Source organism: Gorilla gorilla, chromosome 23 (genome assembly GCF_029281585.2).
Source record: "Gorilla gorilla gorilla isolate KB3781 chromosome 23, NHGRI_mGorGor1-v2.1_pri, whole genome shotgun sequence".
NCBI lineage: Eukaryota > Metazoa > Chordata > Mammalia > Primates > Hominidae > Gorilla > Gorilla gorilla.
The window spans coordinates 27,334,998-27,353,006 of record NC_086018.1 but is presented as its reverse complement, the minus strand read 5'-3'; the positions used below and the strand labels follow the sequence as shown (position 1 = coordinate 27,353,006).

Here is an 18,009-nt window from a genome sequence, read left to right as displayed (position 1 = left end):
TGGCCAGGCTGGTCTCAAACACCTGACCTCAAGTGATCTGCCTGCCTCAGCCTCCCAAAGTGCTGGGATTACAGGCATGAACCATCATGCCTGGCCGCCCATTTCGGTTTTTTATTCGTGTTTCACTAGTTGTGCACTCGTGTCCTCCTTCTGTTCCAGAATCCCACATTCCACGTGGTACTCATGCCTCCTTATATCTGTGAGAGTTTCTCAGCTATTCTTGGTGTTTCATGACCTTGACTGTTTTCAAGGAGTCCTGTATTCTGTAGAAAGTCCCTCAGTTTGGGTTTGTTGGGTGTTTTTCTCATGGTCAGCCTGGGATTATGGTTTTTTAGAAAGAATACCACACAGGTGACTTTTCCTATGCATCATAATCAGGGTGACATGCTATCGACATTTCTTGTCACCTCACGTTTGCCTGGATCACCTAGCCAAGATAATGTTTGCATGTTTGCAGTTTTCTCTACTGTGAAGTTACTTTTCCCCTCTTTATTTTTTATTTTATTTATTTTTTTAAGACAGGGTCTCATTCTGTCCTCCAGGCTGGAGTGCAGAGGCATAAACACAGCTCACTGCAGCGTTGACCTCTGGAGCTCAGTTGATCCTCCCACCTCAGCCTCCCAAGTAGCTGGGACTACAGTCACACACCATCACACCTGGCTAATTTCATTCAATATTTTTTTATTATTATTTTTAGTAGAGAGGAGGTCTCACTATGTTGCCCAGGCTGGTACTGAACTCCTGGGCTCAAGTGATTCACCAACCTTGGCCTCCCAGAGTGTTGGGATTACAGGCATGAGTCACCGTGCCCGGCCATCCTCCTTTCTGTACTCTATTCTTTGGAAGCAAATAACTAAATGCAGGCTACACTTTGGAAAGCGGGGTGGGGGAGTAGCTACATGGAAGTGTTTGGAATTCTTCTTTAAGCAAGACTGGTTTCTTCTCAGATGTATTTTTTTCCCCTGGGAGCAAGCAAGCTGAATGATCACATTTATTTATTTATTTACTCAGTCATTTATATCAGTTTGGACTCATGGATATTTATTTTATAATCTGGGCTTAATCCCATACAACATTATTTACTTTGTTGCTTGAATTGTTGCAGGTTTGGCCACTGGGAGCTCCTTCCGGAAGGTTCCTATGTCCCTGTGACATACCACCATCCTCGTTTTTGAGCACTTCCCTCCTTTCTGCCACCATAAGTGGCTCCAGGATCATCTTGTACTGGTCCTGCGCCCACCCTAGAAACAGTCATCTCTCCAAGGAGCGTGGTTCCTTTCACTGGAAAACCATATTAGAAACCAGGAGCAGCCAGGCCGGGCTCGATGGCTCACGCCAGTAATCCCGGCCCTTTGGGAGGGCGAGGTGGGTGGATCACCTGAGGTCGGGAGTTTGAGACCAGCCTGACCAACAAGGTGAAACCCAGTCTCTATTAAAAATACAAAAATTAGCGGGGCGTGGTGGCAGGCGCCTTGTAGTCCCAGCTACTCAGGAGGCTGAGACAGGAGAATTGCTTCAACCTGGGAGGCCGAGGTTGTAGTGAGCTGAGATCACGCCTCTGCACTCCAGCCTGGGCAACAGAGCGAGACTCCATCTCAAAAAAAAAAAAAAAAAGAAAAAACAGAAAGAAACCAAGAGCGGCCAGGCGTGGTGACTCACACCTGTAATCCCAGCACTTTGGGAGGCCCAGGCAGGCTGACTGCTTGAGCCCAGGAGTTTGAGACCAGCAAAACCCTGTTTCTACAAAGAAATGCAAAAATTTAGCCGGGTGTGGTGGCATATGCCTGTGGTCCCAGCTACTCAGGGAGGCTAAAGTGGGAGGATTGCTTGAGCCCTGGAGGTCCAGGCTGCAGTGAGCCATGTTTGTGCCTGTGCATTCCAGCCTGGACAACAGAATGAGACCCTGTTTCAAAAATAAATAAATAATAAAAAGGAAAGAAACCAAGAGCTAGATGCTGGATGTATTCACTGCCACTGGGTGTCACTTCTTCCAGGCCCTCTGCTGACAGAGCTAGAAAATATATATGTGCCTGTTTACCCACGTATACACACATATGCCTCCATTATGTTTTGTATTTGTAGCCATTTACATAGAAAAATGGAAGTTTTATATGTACCAATTTTGTCTCCCCAAACTTAACAAGTTGTCTTGTTTTTCTCTTTGTATCACCTCATTGCATCCCACAGCTCAGTGAAGTCAAGAAAATTAATATTTCTTTCACAGAGAAGGAAGCTGAGAAGCAGAGGTGTTTTTTTGTTTGTTTGTTTGTTTTTTGTTTTTTCGAGACAGGATCTTGCTCTGTCACCCAGGCTGCTGTACAGTGGTGTGATCATGGCTTACTGTAGCCTCGACCTCCAGGGCTCAAGCAATCCTCCCACCTCAGCTTCCTGAATAGCTGGGACCACAGGTGTGCACCACCACGCCTAGCTAATTTTCTTTTTTTGTTTGAGACAGAGTCTCGCTCTGTCGCCCAGGCTGGAGTGCAGTGGTGCGATCTTGGCTTACTGCAACCTCTGCCTCCCAGGTTCACGCCATTCTCCTGCCTCAGCCTCCCGAGTAACTGGGATTACAGGCGCCCACTACCATGCCCGACTAATTTTTTGTATTTTTTAGTAGAGACGTGGTTTCACCATGTTAGCCAGGATGATCTGTATCTCCTGACCTCGTGATCCACCCGCCTCAGCCTCCCAAAGTGCTGGGATTACAGCACCCAGCTAGTTTTTTAATTTTTTTTTTTTTTTTTTTGAGACGGAGTCTCGCTCTGTCACCCAGGCTGGAGTGCAGTGGCGCAATCTCGGCTCACTGCAACCTCTGCCTCCCGGGTTCAAGTGACTCTCCTGCCTCAGCCTCCAGAGTAGCTGGGACTAGAGGCCCCCGCCACCACGCCTGGCTAATTTTTATATTTTTAATAGAGATGGAGTTTCACCATGTTGGCCAGGCTGGTCTCAAATGCCTGACTTCGTGATCCCCCTGCCTCGGCCTCCCAAAATGCTGGGATTACAGGCGTGAGCCACTGCACCCAGCCAATTTTTAAAATTTTTTATAGAGTCGGGGTCTCACTGTGTTGCCCAGGCTGGTCTGGAACTCCTGGGCCCAAGCGATCCTCCCGCCTGGGCCTCCCCAAGGTGCTGGAATTACAGGCGTCAGCCACCGCACCCAGCCCAAGGTGCAGAGAATTTAAGTAACTTGCACAGATGACACAGCCCTGGAAGGAGGTTTCAAACCCAAGAAAAGAAACTTTCAGAGGCTTGGAAGCCCAGCCCTGCCCAGCCTCCTTGTGTCCTGATGGCTGGAAGACCAGCCCAGCCCTCAAGAGGCTGCCTGGCTGTGATTAGTGGGAGTCATCATGAGGATGTCCAAGGACCCACTACACCCCAAGCATGTGAGCTGTGGAGGATCCCTCCATTCGTGGCTCCAGGAGGTGAGTTACTGGTGGTGTGGAGCCATGATTCGTGGCCAGGACAGACCATAATTAGTGGTGACTGGTGTGGCCTAGCAAAGGAGTCCAGAACCAACACCCCCTGGGAGCTGGATGCAGTCTTGGGTGCCTGACTTCAGGGATGGGCTGGAATCAGGCCCAGTTGGGAAGAAACACATGGGTGAAGGCCAGGTAGCTGGTGTTAGGAGCCTGGGCAATGAACTGGGGAAAGCAGAATTCCCCACCTGGTGCCTGCCCCTGCCCAGCCCTCCCCACTATCTGTGGCTTGATCCTTCAGGGCTCAGTATAAGCCCCTCAACTCCCGCTGGACTGGTGCTTCCCCTAGGCCTCCTCATCTCCCCAGGCCTGAACCAGCCCAGAGCTCCTGTCTTCACCCGTCCCTGCCTAGCTGCATGTCTGTCTCTTTCTCCCTGCCACAGAGGGTAGGCAGGACCACCTTGGCCACTGTGTGCCTAGTGCCAGTCCCCTCTGCTGAAGGAGAAGATGCGTGCATAGTTGGCGGGTGGTCCCTGGAGCCCTGGATAGGGGCATTCAAGGAGTGCCCGGGAGGCCCCTGGGGAACAGGGATTGGAGGGGGGCAGCAGGCAGGAGGCCTACAGCCTTTCCTTGGGGAAGGAATGAGGGGACTGATCAGAGAACCCTGAAATTCACATCCCAGGCAGACAGGCAGCTTGAGCCCCCCAGCCTGCTGGTCTTTAGGAAGCCTGGCACAGGGCTGCACACTCCCATTAGGGCTCAGCTCAGCCCCTGTGGATGGGGGGCTCCACGGGACCTAGAGGCCTCCCCAAGTCCCTCCCGACAGGGGGCTGAGTGGTCACTGGGGGCTGAGCTTCAGTTGAGCACTTCCTGAGAACCCTCTGGGTCCAGATGAAGCCAGGCTTCTCAGAAAGCCAGGCTCTGCAGCCCGAGGGCCTGGGTTCCGGCCCCTGTGCTGCCATTTTCCTGCTAGGCAACTGTGGCCCAATCATGGCATCCCTGGGAGCCTCAGTGAGCGTGAGGCTGTGGATCAGGCTTGGCACATCACAGGCCCTCGATAAATGGGCACTGCTGCTAGGAACGCTGCTGTGAGAGTCTCCTAGGGAACATGGCACGTTGTGGGGTTTGCAGGGCTTCGTGGGAGCCTCAGGACGTTCCCAGTCCACAGTGCCCCTTCCCCTCGCCATCCAAAAACACATACTGGGAGCCAGAGACGCCTCACACACAGCTCTGTTTGCAGTGTCGGAAGGAGAAGCAAGGAAAGTTTTTCAGAGAAAGAATACCCAGGGGTGGGCGGGAGTGCGCCTAGCATTGAGAACACCTTAAAAAAGACCGTCCTGGCCGGGCGCAGTGGCTCACGCCTGAAACCCCAGCACTTTGGGATGCTGAGGCGGGTGGATCACCTGAGGTCAGCAGTTCGAGACCAGCCTGACCAATACGGTGAAACCCCGTCTCTACTAAAAAACACAAAAATTAGCCGGGCTTGGTGGCATGTGCCTGTAGTCCCAGCTACTCTAGAGGCTGAGACAGGAGAATTGCTTGAACCCAGGAGGTGGAGGTTGCAGTGAGCCAAGATCGCACCACTGCACTCCAGCCTGGGTGACAGACTGAGACTCCATCTCAAAACAAACAAACAAAAGACCGTCCTGGTGTCAGCTTTTCAGACTTCTGGGTTTTGTTGTTGTGTTGCTGAGTCCCTTGTTATTTACTCCTTGCCTTGTTCCCCAAAGGAATTGAAGCAGCTCACAAAACCCAGAAGCCTGAAAAGTCAAAAACCCAGAAGTTTGGCCAGATGTGGTGGCTCACGCCTGTAATCCTAGCACTTTTGGAGGCTGAGGAGGGAGGATTGCTTAAGCCAGGAGTTCAAGACCAGCCTGGGCAACATAGTGAGATTCCACCTCTACAAAAAATAAAAATAAACAAATTAGCTGGATGTCATAGTACACACCTGCAGTCCCAGCTGTTTGAGAGGCTGAGGCAAGGAGGATCACTTGAACCCCGGAGGTTGAGGATGCAGTGAGCTAAGATCACACCACTGCACTCCAGCTTGGGTGACAGAGCAAGACCTTGTCTCAAACAACAACAACAAAACCCAGAAGTCTGAAAAGTTACAATGTGAAAGAGGACATCAAGTGAAGGGAAAAATCATGGTAGGAAAGAAAGATGAAGCCAGCAGTCCCCACTCACTGAGCTAGAAGACCTGGAACACTAGACAGAGGTGGTTCTGAGCTTCCTAGTGGCTGAGGAGAGGAGTGAAAGCGGACCCCAGCCCCTGATCCAGCATGGGAGGATGAAAGCACAGCCATTGTTCTGGAGACACTTTCTGGTTGTCATCATACAGGCTCCCTGGAGGATGTGCCTCCTCCCCCTTCAGGATTTAGCTCCTCTACTTCCCCTGGGCTGGTGTGGGTACATTGTCTGTGCTTTGACAGTCCCTAGATCCCATGTGTTCTAGAACCTTCTCTCCCAAAGCAGAACTTTTTTTTTTTCCTGTTTTCTGTTTTTTAAAATCTATCTCAGCCTCCTGACAAGCAATAAGATTTGGAATATTTGTTGAGGGGATAAATAAATGAACTCCTTAGTCAGTGCAGAGAGCTGTGCATTGCGGCCATTTCTTGAGCATTGCCATGTGCAGGTCAGAGACGTGGGAGTCCCCACACAGCGGGGAGGAGAGTAGAGGCGGAGGATGGGGGGGAGGGGGGGCGGCTGGGCTAACCCAGGCTTTCCAAGCTGTGATGGGGCAGGAGCTTCTCCACTAGCTCAAGGGAGGGGGAACTTGGGCTCTGGGCGCCTGTTTTAGAGGTTGCATCCCTTTGAGGGGCGCTATGGGTTGCAACTCACGCAGGAAAGGTGACCTTAGTAGTGATGGAGGTGGAGTGGGCCAATTTCTGGATCTTTATTTAGTCACCTCCAGCCTTGCTGGGACAGGGATCTGGGGCTAAGCTGCTGTGGTCTCGGCACCCTCTGTCCCCACTTCCCCTCGAGGACGGCCGTTTGAATATTGTCCAGTGTGGGCCATTTACCCCTGTGGGCAGGAGGAAGGTAGGAGGGACCTCAAAGGAGACTTCAACGGCCCCCCCACTGCCCTTCTAACCTTGCAGATTCCCCTCTTGGGCCTGTTTCCTCTTCTCTCAACCAGCGATGCCAGGCTGAGGCTGTAGGTTCGAGAATCACGTAGGTAATGGGCCTGGCACATAGTAGGCTCTCAAGAAAAGGTCGGAGCCTCTTGAGGAGTCTGCCTGTGATGGATGCGGAGCGCAGACCCAGCGCAGTGCGGCGATTCGCCCAAGGTCACACAGCCGCCCCCCCCAGTTCGGACCCCGGGCGGCCTGACTCCGGGGGCCGGGGCTTGTCGGGAGCCAGCGTGGGGGCGAGCAGTGTTTGGAAGAGCGGCCGCGGCAGTGGGTGGGAAGGGGCTTCTATTTTGGAGCAGGTGAGAGGAGCGGGACACGCGGAGGAGGTAAGGAAGGGGTAGGCCCTCTCCGGGATCTCTGTCCCCCAGTCGCCTTCCTGCGACCCTTCCTGGGAGGGGCGTCCTGGGCGGTGGGGGAAGGTGGGAGGGGCGGGCGGTTACCTCATCGCCGCCTCCGGGAGGCCCCGCTCGCTCGCGCCGGCGGCTGGGGCGGCGACTCCAGGCGCGGAAGCGAGAGAAGGATAGAGGCACAGAGGCTCCGGGAGGCAGCGCTGCCCCCCGCGCCCCGCACCGCTGCGGGACCCTCGCCGCGAGAGGGGCGGACTTCGGAGCCTCGCGCGTCCGCCGGCGCCTGGGTTGGCGCTGCGGGGCGGAGGCGGTGTCTGAGCGCCGCTCCGGCTCGGCTCTCTCTCGAGCTTCGGCACCCGCCCGAGCCGCTCGCGCGCCCGCCACCTGTCTGCCCACTCCGCTGTCTGTCTGCCCTCCCGCCGCCAGCTCCGGCCTCGGGCCTGCCCTCTCCGGTCTCGGTGCTCCGAGGGGCGACGAGAAGCGCGGCGGGGCCGTGGCGCACCGGGCAGGGCGCGCGGGGCGCACGGCCGGGGGGCGCACGGTGCGGCGCCGGCCCATGAGGCTTTCCAGCGCGGGGAGCGGCAGCGCCGGCCGGCCATGGGGGGTAGCCTGCGGGTGGCCGTTCTAGGCGCCCCGGGCGTGGGCAAGACGGCCATCATCCGCCAGTTCCTGTTCGGTGACTATCCCGAGCGCCACCGGCCCACGGACGGGCCGCGCCTCTACCGACCCGCGGTGCTGCTCGACGGCGCCGTCTACGACTTGAGCATCCGCGACGGCGACGTCGCTGGCCCCGGCTCGAGCCCCGGGGGTCCGGAGGTAGCGGCTCGAGGAGCGGGCAGGGGCGTGTGACAGTGTGAGGGGTGTGCGTGCTCGGTGCACACGTGCGTGTCCGCGTGGAGGCCTCGGGCGTCTGGCTGTGCTCCGGGATGGAGGGATGTGTGTGCGTCCTGGGATACTTGCGTTTCAGCCCTTCCCGCCGACCTGGAGACGCCCAAGCCCAGGCTGGAGGCCGGGCGATTTTGCCCAGGGGCGTTCCCTTGCTCCTGTGAGCGCCTCCACCTTTGCCTGCCTCGGCTGGGGGTGTGGAGCAGCTCGTGGTGGTGCATAGCGGTGCCTTCCCGAGAGTGTGGCGTTTTGTGTTTGGGGCCTTGAGCAGAGCTACAATGGGACAGAATGGGGTCACGAGCAGGGGTGTACTTTCTACGGGGGCTGGTGGAGGGGTTCATTCTCTGCCCTATCATTTTTGTGCCCTGGAGCGAAGACTCGTTTAGTAATTTGTGCAAAGTAAAGGACAGACCTCCGACCCTAGAGCAGTGAAGAGGAAAGAGCAGGCAGGATTAAGCAGGGCTTCCTGGAGGGAGTGGCATTTGAGCTGAACCTGGAAGACCGAGTGAAGTTCTGAGTAAAGGAAGTGGCAAAAACATACCAGGTGGAAAGACCAGCAGGTGCTTACGCTACGGGCATAAACGGTTACAGCTGACAATCTGGGGGCGTGGTGGACCACGGGGCTCGGGCCAAGGGCTTTGGAATTAGTCTTAGAGGCAGTGGTAAGCACCGAGAGCATCTAGGGAGGAGAGCGGCCTGAGCCGAGTTGGGGAAAGCTGAAAAGAGGAAGATTCGGGGTAAACAGAGGGGAGACCAAGGATGAAGGAGGGTGGCTGACAGGCTCCAGGCACGATTTGGAAAATTTTACCCTGGTGGTCATGAGGAGACAGGGCCCGGAAAGCTTGGGGGAGGGGCACAGAGGTCTGTATGGGGGTGATGTTGGCCTGAGGATTAGCGTCCAGGCCCCTGCAAGAGGGTTCGAGAGCGGGAGAGTGGAAAGGAGGCTTCCGCAAACCCCGGCCTCCTGTCCCCAGGAGTGGCCAGACGCTAAGGACTGGAGCTTGCAGGACACGGACGCCTTCGTGCTCGTCTACGACATCTGCAGCCCGGACAGTTTCGACTACGTGAAGGCCCTGCGGCAGCGCATCGCGGAGACCAGGTAGGGGCCCGGCAGTTCTGGCGGTGGGGAGCTAGGACAGGTCTGGCAGGGCCTTTGCCTGAGGAGAGTGTGTAGGGTCTCCCAACGTCGTGGGCCGGGTCTTAGGCCTTCGCCCGTGGGAAGGTCTTAAGCTGTATGTGCTCTTTGGCCCACATGGGCCTGGGGTTTCGTTGGGGCGGGGGGGAGGGGGGCGGTGTCTCTGGCCGTAGGAAGGGAATGCGCCTGCGTGTGTATACCCACTAGGGGAATTCTCCGGCCGTGGGGTCCCCGCGTCTCTCATCTCCATTCGGCCCCCAGGCCGGCGGGCGCGCCCGAAGCCCCCATCCTCGTGGTAGGCAACAAGCGGGACAGGCAGCGGCTGCGCTTCGGACCGCGGCGCGCGCTGGCCGCCCTAGTGCGCAGGGGCTGGCGCTGCGGCTACCTCGAGTGCTCCGCCAAGTACAACTGGCACGTGCTGCGTCTCTTCCGCGAGCTGCTGCGCTGCGCTCTGGTGCGCGCGCGCCCTGCACACCCGGCCCTGCGCCTGCAGGGGGCGCTGCATCCCGCGCGCTGCAGCCTCATGTGACCCGATCGGACAATGCCATCCATGGGCCCCACCTTGTGACTGGGACAGTCAGGGACCTGGATTGGACGGGATCGCCCAACTTCACTGGGACTGGACAGGGCAGTCTCCGCCCTGATTGGATGAGGAAAGCTCCAACCCAGTCTCCTAAGCGACTGGCCCCTTTTTGAACCTCATTGGACCCAACCAGGTCCCAAGCTCCATTGGAGATGACCAGTCCTTTCTGGGACCTCAATGGGTCACAATCCCATTGGATGGAAAGGACTTGGCTATGAATTTGACTGGAAACACGCAGCCTGCTCCTGGAGCTTCACTGGACATATTCTTTATGCCACACCTACCGCGGGATAATAAAAGGGAAAATAATTTGAGTGCACCTGGGATTTCTGGGCTGGGCGGGATAACGCCTTAAGCCTAGAGGTCAAAGTTGCCAGGCTTGGCCTCCAGGTGGTTAACTCCAGGGTCCTCGAAAGGGTCTGAATGGCCCCAAGGTGGAGTCCCCAAGAAACAGACAGGTGGCTGGAGCAAAACTTTACTGTCAGAGGCTCTGCTGGGCCACAGGTCTTCAGAACACCGGGCTCGCCCGGCCTCCTCTAAGGCATTCAATAATATTAGTAATTAAATAGCAACGCTCATCCCCCAACCGGAATGTACAACAGAGGTCCCATTGTGCCATGTGGTCCCAAGGGGTCTGGTCCCATGAGGTCTGGTACTCAAGAGGCAGAGGGGGCTCCCTGATGCAGAAGGGTTAAGGCCACAAAGGAAAAGGAGAAGGGATGGGGTCTGGGGACAGCTGAGCTGGTCCATCACATCCAGGAATCTGGCTCAGCCCTCGGGGTGACTGAGTGCAGGGCATGCCATGTCCCCAGCTCTGCGGGTCCGGAGGGGCGGCGGGGGCCCCGAGGCGTGGGGATACGTGAGGGTTTACGGTCTGGCTGTGTGTCCATCCGACCCCGTGCCCAGGTCCTCGAGGGTTCAGGGCCAGCCAGTGGGCTCCCAGGTGCATCTAGTGGCCCCCCCATGCCAGGGCAGGGGCTGCCTTCATCGGAGGAGCTGGAAAGGGCTTGGCTTCGGGGCCCAGGCAGCCCATTGGCCGTCCGGCCAGAGTCCCCAGGTTGGCCACATTTGCCACCCAGGACGCTGAGGGACGAAGAGGAGGAACTGGAGGAACAATAGGCAGAGTCAGGAGCTGGAGGGTCGGGGGCCCGAGCTGGGTCAGGGGCTGGTCCAGTGGGGGTCACGCTAGCAACAGCCTCGAGGGCCCGGGCATTGGCCAGGAACTCCTCTTCCAGGCGCCGGAACAGCTGCTGCTCCTGCTGCGGGTCGAGCTGCAGGGGTGTGCGGAAGATGCTGGCCGGTGTGGTGCCCAACTCTGGACTGGGGCTGGAGACCCGGGAAAGCCGGGGTGCTGCAGGGCTGCGGGCACGGGGAGTCTGGGGGGTGCTCCTGCCCGAGCCCCCAATGCCCCTGCCCCTTGGCACCCATGAGTGCTGCCCGTCTCGATCCCTGCGCACAAGCAGCACAGCCTGCTCCTCGCGGCTCTGGCTCCGGGCCCGCCGGGCAGGGCTGGGGACCGACAGCTGGGCTCCCCTGCCTCCTGGGGCCCCCCGGGGCCGGCCGCGATCCAGCCGGTCTCGGGACTGGCTGCGCAGGGCAGGAGGCCGTCTCGGAGAGGCCGGGGTGCCTGTGGTCAGCCGCCGGCTGGGTCGCTCCCTCCGGGGGCCAGTGCTTGTGTCATCACTGCGGGCACCAAGGGGGCCGCTCTGGGCGGAGGAGGCTGAGGAGTCACTGTCCCCGGAGTAGTGGCGGGAGCGGGGATGGGGGGGCAGCTGATCCCGGGGCCTGGGGCAGGGGGATAATAGAGACAGATGGGGTACCACGGAAGGACTGGCATGCAGAACAGGCAGGGAGAGGAACAGCAGGGTATGTGGCTGGTGGATGGGGCTGTCAGGGGCATCGGTCTGTCCTGGGGACTTCCAGGGAGAAGTGAGCAGCTTCCTCCAGCGGCCCAGGGCCCCAAAAGCCACGGAAGAAGAAGTTTCCTGGGCTCTAGACACCCCCCTTCCCAGGACGGGCCAGAGGAAGCAAGAGCTGGACTGGCTGCCGCCCAGCCACAGGGCCCGCCCCAGCTGTGTTGTTGGTTTGGTTGGGTTGCCATGGAGATGGGAAGCCAGGCCCGCCCCCACCCACGGGAACTTTTCCCAGGGTGTGAGTCACTCTGGCGCACAGGCAACCCATCATGCAGGCCAGGGCTGACGCCCCCCCACCCTCTGGACCCCTCACTCCTCGTCCTCCTGCATCTCACCTGGGTGGGGTCTCGAGCCCCTCCTTTGTGCTTCGCAAGCTAACGGGAGTCATCTCAGGCCGGGAGCCCCGGCGCTCACTCCCGGGGACTGGGCTAGCAGGGCGGGGACTGGGGGTGGGCGACACCCTCTGTGGAGAAAAGGTGCAGACCCTCGGCTGGGGTGGGCGATGAGCTGCGGGGAGAGAGGACAGGCAGCATGTGAGGGACAGAGCCACAGAAGCAAGTCCCCTGCCCGTCCAGCCCCAGCCCCACCCCGGCACTGACCAGTGGAGGAGCAGCGGCACGGGTCGTGCTTGTCCAGGTAATGCTCCAGCGTGTCCCAGCCACCACCCACTCGCACCATCACGTGGCTCCTCAGCACCTGCAGGTGTGGGCAGGTCACGGCTGTGCCCCGGGCGCCCGGCAGCCCACCACCTTGGCTGCTGCCCGCTGGGGCGGCCCCAGGCCCTTACCCGCACAAAGATGAGCAGGCTCGAGTCCCCCACACGGTACTTCCCCTCCGAGACCTTGATCATGGGGAACTGGTCAGGGCAGGTGCAGCGGCCCAGAATCTCCCTCACCTGAGGCCAGAGAGAGAGGGTAGGGGTCAGAGGTCAAGTCCTCCTTCTGGGGCTTAATGTCAGCCATTCCAGGGTCAGGAGGAAGTCAGGCTTTCCGGGGAAGTGGATGGAGGCACTGTTGCCCCAGATGGGGTACAGCTTCCACACGTGACCTTTCTTTTCTTTTCTTTTCTTTTCTTTTTTTTTTTTTTTTTTTTGAGATGGAGTTTTGCTCTTGTTGCCCAGGCTGGAGTGCAATAGCACGATCTCAGCTCACCGCAACCTCCGCCTTCCAGGTTCAAGCGATTCTCCTGCCTCCGCCTCCCGAGTGGCTGGGATTACAGGCATGCACCACCACTCCTGGCTAATTTTGTATTTTTAGTAGAGATGGGGTTTCTCCATGTTGGTCAGGCTGGTCTCGAACTCCTGACCTCAGGTGATCCACCCGCCTCGGCCTCCCAAATTGCTGGATTACAGGTGTGAGCCACCACACCCGGCCCACACATGACCTTTCACCAGCTACCCTTTCCTGGCTTTCTAGGCCCAGGGAGCTGCCCAGGATGAGATGATGGGACTGTGGTCAGGCCGTGGTCTGAGACCCAGTGACGAACATCCCACAGCCCCTAGACCTGGGGAAGCCCCAGAGCCCGTCCTCACTCCCGCTTCACCCACTTCTCAGACAAGAAGGCTGAGGCCCACAGGAAGGCCAGGCAGGCTACAGGACACAGGTGCAGGGGGCCCCATGCCCGTGGGTGGGCACTGATGTGGAGGCGTACCACAGACACGTCGGACACACAGACCACTGGCCGGGTGAGCATGCACCACATACAGCCCCCAACCAGAGCCAGAGCGCTGCCAAGCTGGCTATGTGGGCAGCCCGGCCCACCTCCCCGCCCCCCCGCCCACAGCGGCAGTGGTGCCGCCAGAGGAAATAAGCAGGTGGGGCCTTGAGTGACCCTGGTCCAGGACAGGGGGTGGGGCCCCAGGCTCTGCCCACTGCCATCCGCTATCCGCCTCCCAGGCAGGCACACTGTAGTCCTGACCTTCCGATAAGAAGGAAACTCTTGGTCCAGCCCTCAGGGGTGGCAGGGGCCACCCAGATCCTGGGAGAGGAGAGACTTGGGGGCAGGGCCCAGCACCTCCTATGCTTAGAGTAGAACGAATCCTGTAATTCCAAACAGGATCCCTGCTCCCAGCAACAGCAGCAACCCAGCTAGGCTTCCCAGGGGTGCCTGGGGAGTGGGGAGACCTGCAGAGCCCCCTGGGGCACCTACTGTGTGCCAGGCACCTTGCCCAGGTTTTTCCATGCCTCGTCTCAACCGAGCATCACAGCACCCGCTCAACCTCGAGCCTCCATGAGGTTGTGGGTACATCTGCCTAAGACTGACTGCAGGGAGGGCACAGAGGAGGCGCCCTGATCATGCGGCCCCCCAGAAGAAGGAATGCACAAGCTCAGTTGAGGCACAGTTAGCACACAAAGTGAGGGAAGATCGTGCCAGGAGCCCGCATCCTGTCCCAGGCCCGGCTGGGCTGCGTCATCTCCCCGGCACCTCCCTCTCTGTGGGCTACCCATTTCCTTGGGGTCAGGTATACATTCCTCGGTTTGGTGCTTAACATGTGCACTCTTTTTGTAGGGCAGACTGTTCTGCAGATAGCAGGGTGGACCCTGGGAGGTTCAGGGACAGATTGCAGGCACTGGCTGTGCTGTCGGGTCCCTGGCACCTGGTGCTGGGGGACTCACCAGCTCGTCGAGGTTGCGCAGGTCGCTGGGTGTCATGCGGGGGCCGCGGGCAGGAGTCCCTGGTGCGGGGGCGGTTTCAGTGGTGTCCTCCCCAGCGGCAGGGGCATTGGGGGCTGGGGGTGCAGCACGCAGCTCCCGCTCAATCTCCTGCTCGAACTGCACGAGGCGTGGGGCCAGCAGGCCCAGGCGTGCCCCACGCCGCGCCACCTCCAGCAGGCACAGCACCACGCTCTTCTCATTCTTGCGCAGCACCAGGTCCTCAGTCTCAAACATGAGCACCTCCGGCACACCCAGCTCCACGCGGCACCAGCCGATGAAGGTGGCCACGTTGTCGCGCGCCATGAAGGAGCCAGGCACTACACTGTGCGCCTGGAAGGCCACACCTCGGGCCGGGCGGGCGGCTGCCAATGCGCGGGCAGCCTCGGTCACGGCGTTGGCATGTTGGCACAGGGTCGTGCCTGTGGCCAGCCCTGTCAGGAAGCCATCGCCACCACCCGGGAGACCCAGGCCGTACAAGGCATTGAGCCACTCGGCCAGGTCCTCCTTCATGGCCTCCACGTAGGCCTCACTGGAGCGAAATGGCCGCACGCTCTTGGCCGCCGAGCCCGCGATGCCCGCCACTGGGTCTGCCATGCCCGGACCGGCCGAGTCACTGTGGGCAGGAACACAGTTCAGGATCGCTGTGGGGACCCAGTAAGCGCTTAGTACAAATTAAGTTGCTGGCCACCTGCACCAGTCTGTCACTCAGGCCAAATGCCTGGTTTACATGTTGGCTCTGGGAAATGTCGGTGCCCCAAGTTTCCTCATCTGCGAAATGGGTACAGTAACATTCCCTGCCTCATAGAACTCTATGGGATAATTTTTATAAATTTAGGGTCCATTAAGTGTTTGCTGTGTGGCTTTTTGGGGTGGAAACTGGGGCTTGGCTGGGGCCTCCCTCTCAGGCAGGGAGGCGCGCCCATTGTGAAGGGCTGGGACCTAGAGAAGTGAAGACAACGGCTAAGGCCCCCAGTGGACACGAAAGGAACCCAGGTTCTGACCTCAGAGTGGGTTATGTGCATGGCTTAGGGCTGGTGCCCACCCCACGTCCTGCGGGAAGGTCCCCGTGCCTTCCTTGGCCCCCCTTCCATAAGGGCTGTGCCGTCATTAACAACGACATAGCAGCAGCAATAGTGTAACAGCACGACCGCGCTAGGGCTCAGCATGCGGAGGCATTATCTCCATTTTATAGATGAGGAAACTGAGGCGCAGAAAGGTCGAGCTCGTGAAGGTCGCAGAGCTGTGGGTGGAGGAGCCCGGCGTCCAGGCGGCGCAGCGTGGCCGGTCTCGGCGATCCGGAGCCAGGGCCAGGCCCCGCCTCCTCCAAGAAGCCTCCCCAGCGCTCCAGGCCGGTGCCTGCGGGGCCAGGACTCAGAGCGGCCTCCGCAGGCCCTGCCGGTGCTGGGGCTCTGGGCCCAGAGAGGGTGCGGGGCCGCCCAAGGTCACACAGCCCCGGGGAACAGAGGCCGAGGACGCCGCTTCCCGCCCCGCCTCCCCACCCCCGTCCATGCGCACCAGGCAGGGAGTGCTGGGGGTCTCCGCGCTCACCTGGCTCATCCCGCGGCCCCGGGGAGCATAGTCCCAGCGGGGGCCGGAGCCGGGCCGGGCCGCCGCAGGGAGGCGCCGCCCGAGCCGCAGCTCTATGCGTCCCGCGCCGCGGCCTCCTCCTCGCCGCCGTCTCCGCCCCGCCTCCCTGGAATTCGGATCCGGCCCGGAGGGGGCGGGCGGGGCCGCGCGCTCTTAAAGGGGCCGCCCCTTCCCCGAACCGGCGGGGGCTGGGGAGGAGCTGGGGTCTCCCCACGCGATCGGGCCTGGAATCCCGGGTCTTCGAGCGTTCTCGACGCAGAGAGCCCCAGGGCCCCCAGACAACTGCGACTGGCCCAGGCGCCCAACCCCCACCCAGCCTAGTACCCGGGGCCCCGTCCAACCTCTTTGGTCTCCTGGGGAGGAGGTTGGGACCTTTTAATCGCCCCCCTCCCCAGACGGTGGGCTCCACGGGCTGGCACACAGCACGGCCTGTTCCCAAGATGAAGTCAGGAAGCGATAGCGGCTGGAGGCTGCAAAGTCACCTCCTCCCGGGTGGACCTCCCCTGGCCAGATAAACGGCACCGCCGCGGGGAGGGGGAGGATGCCCCTGGCGACTGAAGGCTCCTTGTGCTCACTGAATGCTCATTTTTGACCCTGAGATGAGGGGAACCGGTTGTACAGATGAGGATACTGAAGCTCAGAGAAGTAGGCAGATGGCCAAAGCCGGAGTTCCGCACAGAACAGGGGACAGGGGGCTTCGGAGGCCGGCCGGACGCGGGAGGGTTAAGCCCCGCTGGGCTCTTTTTAAGCTGCAGAGGATGGACCGCCGGGATCAGCGGGAAATCCTGCCCCCTGCTGCTGCCGGCTGGGCTGGGCGGGACGTCGGGCGGGTCTGGGCGGCAGCCATGCTACACGGGTGGGGCAGGCCTGCAGGGAAGCCGCCAACCACAGCCAGGCTCAGAGCTCCAATAAATCTCCTACTGTGTGCTGCCAGGACTGCTCTGCGCCCTTGACCTGAATGGACTGGTGTGTCACCTCTGTGAAGGACACTCATGCCCAACTGGGGCACAGTCAGGAGAGCAGCTGGTGGAGCCAGGATTTGAACATGACGATTATGGGGACGCCCTCATCCACGGATCAGCAGCATTGGTTGAGCACCTATTGTGAGCCAGGCCTCTTGGTGCCAGGCATTCACAGGCATCATCCCAGAGACTCCTTGCGACCTTTTCTTTTTTATTTTCTTTCTTTCTTTTTTTTTTTTTTTTTTGAGATGGAGTCTCGCTCTTCACTCAGGCTGGAGTACAGTGGCTGGATCTGGGCTCATTGCAACCTCTACCTCCCGGGTTCAAGCGATTCTCCTGCCTCATCCTCCCGAGTAGCTGGGATTACTGATACCTGCCACCATGCCCGGCTTTTTGTATTTTTAGTAGAGACAAGGTTTCACCATGTTGGCCAGGTTGGTCTCGAACTCCTGACCTCAGGTGATCTGCCTGCCTCGGCCTCCCAAAGGGCTGGGATTACAGGTGTGAGCCACTTGCCTGGCCTGTGTGACCTTTTCAAAGGCGTTTTCTCACCTCAGCGCCCCCATGGCACTTCCTCCAGTGAGGAAGGCAGTAACTAGCAATCCTCAAGGCTGACACCTGCGTGGCACCTACTGTGTGCTGGGTCTCTTTGGGCACTGGAAATCAACAGCAAAACAGCAGGGAACCAAGCAGAGCCAGCTCTCAGGGCCTGTTGTCCAAGTCTGGCAGGGAGGCAGCCCCAGGGCAGAGACAGGGATGAGGTGCAGAGAAGACAGGGATGGAGCCGGGTGAGGGTGTGGGTGTGAGGGGGGCTGCAATTTAAAATCCCTCATCAGGAAAGGAGGTGAGGGAGGAAGGTCGGGGATATCTGGAGAGGGAGAGGGAACGACCAGTGCAAAGGCCCCAAGGTGGGCATGTGTCCGGCATGCTCAAGAAGACTGGGGAGGTGGGTGAGGGAGGAGGTAGAGAGATTAGAGAGACCCCAGGGCCGGTTAAGCAGGGCCTTGGGGGCTGTGTCTCTTTTGAGGGACATGGGAGCCATGCAGTGATTTAGAGCAGGGGTTGTTGGCTTAGGTCTTAACATTCCCGGCCGGGCGCGGTGGTTCACGCCTGTAATCCCAGCACTTTGAGAGGCCGAGGCGTGCGGATCACGAGATCGGGAAATCGAGACCATCCTGGCTAACACGGTGAAACCCTGTCTCTACTAAAAAAATACAAAAAAATTAGCCAGGTGTGGTGGCGGGCACCTGTAGTCCCAGCTACTTGGCAGGCTGAGGCATGAGAATGGCGTGAACCTGGGAGGCGGAGCTTGCAGTGAGCCCAGATCGTGCCACTGCACTCCAGCCTGGGCGACAGAGCGAGACTCCGTCTCAAAAAAAAAAAAAAAACATTC

The 18,009-nt window shown here is 59.3% G+C and overlaps 2 protein-coding genes across 6 annotated transcripts; one reads left to right on the top strand and one right to left on the bottom strand.

Annotated features, from left to right (window-relative positions):
• Positions 1–5,955: 5,955 nt before the first annotated feature.
• RASL10A (RAS like family 10 member A) lies at positions 5,956–9,814 on the top strand. 3 transcript variants are annotated; one of them, XM_055374128.2, is made up of 4 exons: positions 5,956–6,051; positions 6,518–6,876; positions 8,757–8,881; positions 9,179–9,814. In XM_055374128.2, the coding sequence occupies exons 2-4, from the start codon at positions 6,598–6,600 to the stop codon at positions 9,444–9,446; spliced, it is 672 nt and encodes a 223-aa protein (XP_055230103.1). In that variant the 5' UTR covers positions 5,956–6,051; positions 6,518–6,597; the 3' UTR covers positions 9,447–9,814. The 3 variants fall into 3 exon arrangements, with proteins under 3 accessions (XP_055230103.1, XP_055230102.1, XP_004063288.1); XM_055374127.1 differs by lacking the exon at positions 5,956–6,051 and adding an exon at positions 6,143–6,266; XM_004063240.3 differs by lacking the exons at positions 5,956–6,051; positions 6,518–6,876 and adding an exon at positions 6,883–7,713.
• A 147-nt stretch (positions 9,815–9,961) lies between these two features.
• GAS2L1 (growth arrest specific 2 like 1) lies at positions 9,962–16,391 on the bottom strand. 3 transcript variants are annotated; one of them, XM_019018182.3, is made up of 6 exons: positions 15,616–16,391; positions 14,029–15,423; positions 12,201–12,308; positions 12,013–12,109; positions 11,749–11,920; positions 9,962–11,285 (listed from the first exon to the last, which is right to left on the bottom strand). In XM_019018182.3, exons 2-6 carry the CDS (start codon positions 14,659–14,661, stop codon positions 10,250–10,252), a joined length of 2,046 nt encoding a protein of 681 aa, XP_018873727.2. In that variant the 5' UTR covers positions 14,662–15,423; positions 15,616–16,391; the 3' UTR covers positions 9,962–10,249. The 3 variants fall into 3 exon arrangements, with proteins under 3 accessions (XP_018873727.2, XP_004063285.3, XP_063560974.1); XM_004063237.5 differs by having other exon boundaries at positions 14,029–14,708; XM_063704904.1 differs by having other exon boundaries at positions 14,029–14,680; positions 15,616–16,390.
• Between the last annotated feature and the right edge of the window lie 1,618 nt (positions 16,392–18,009).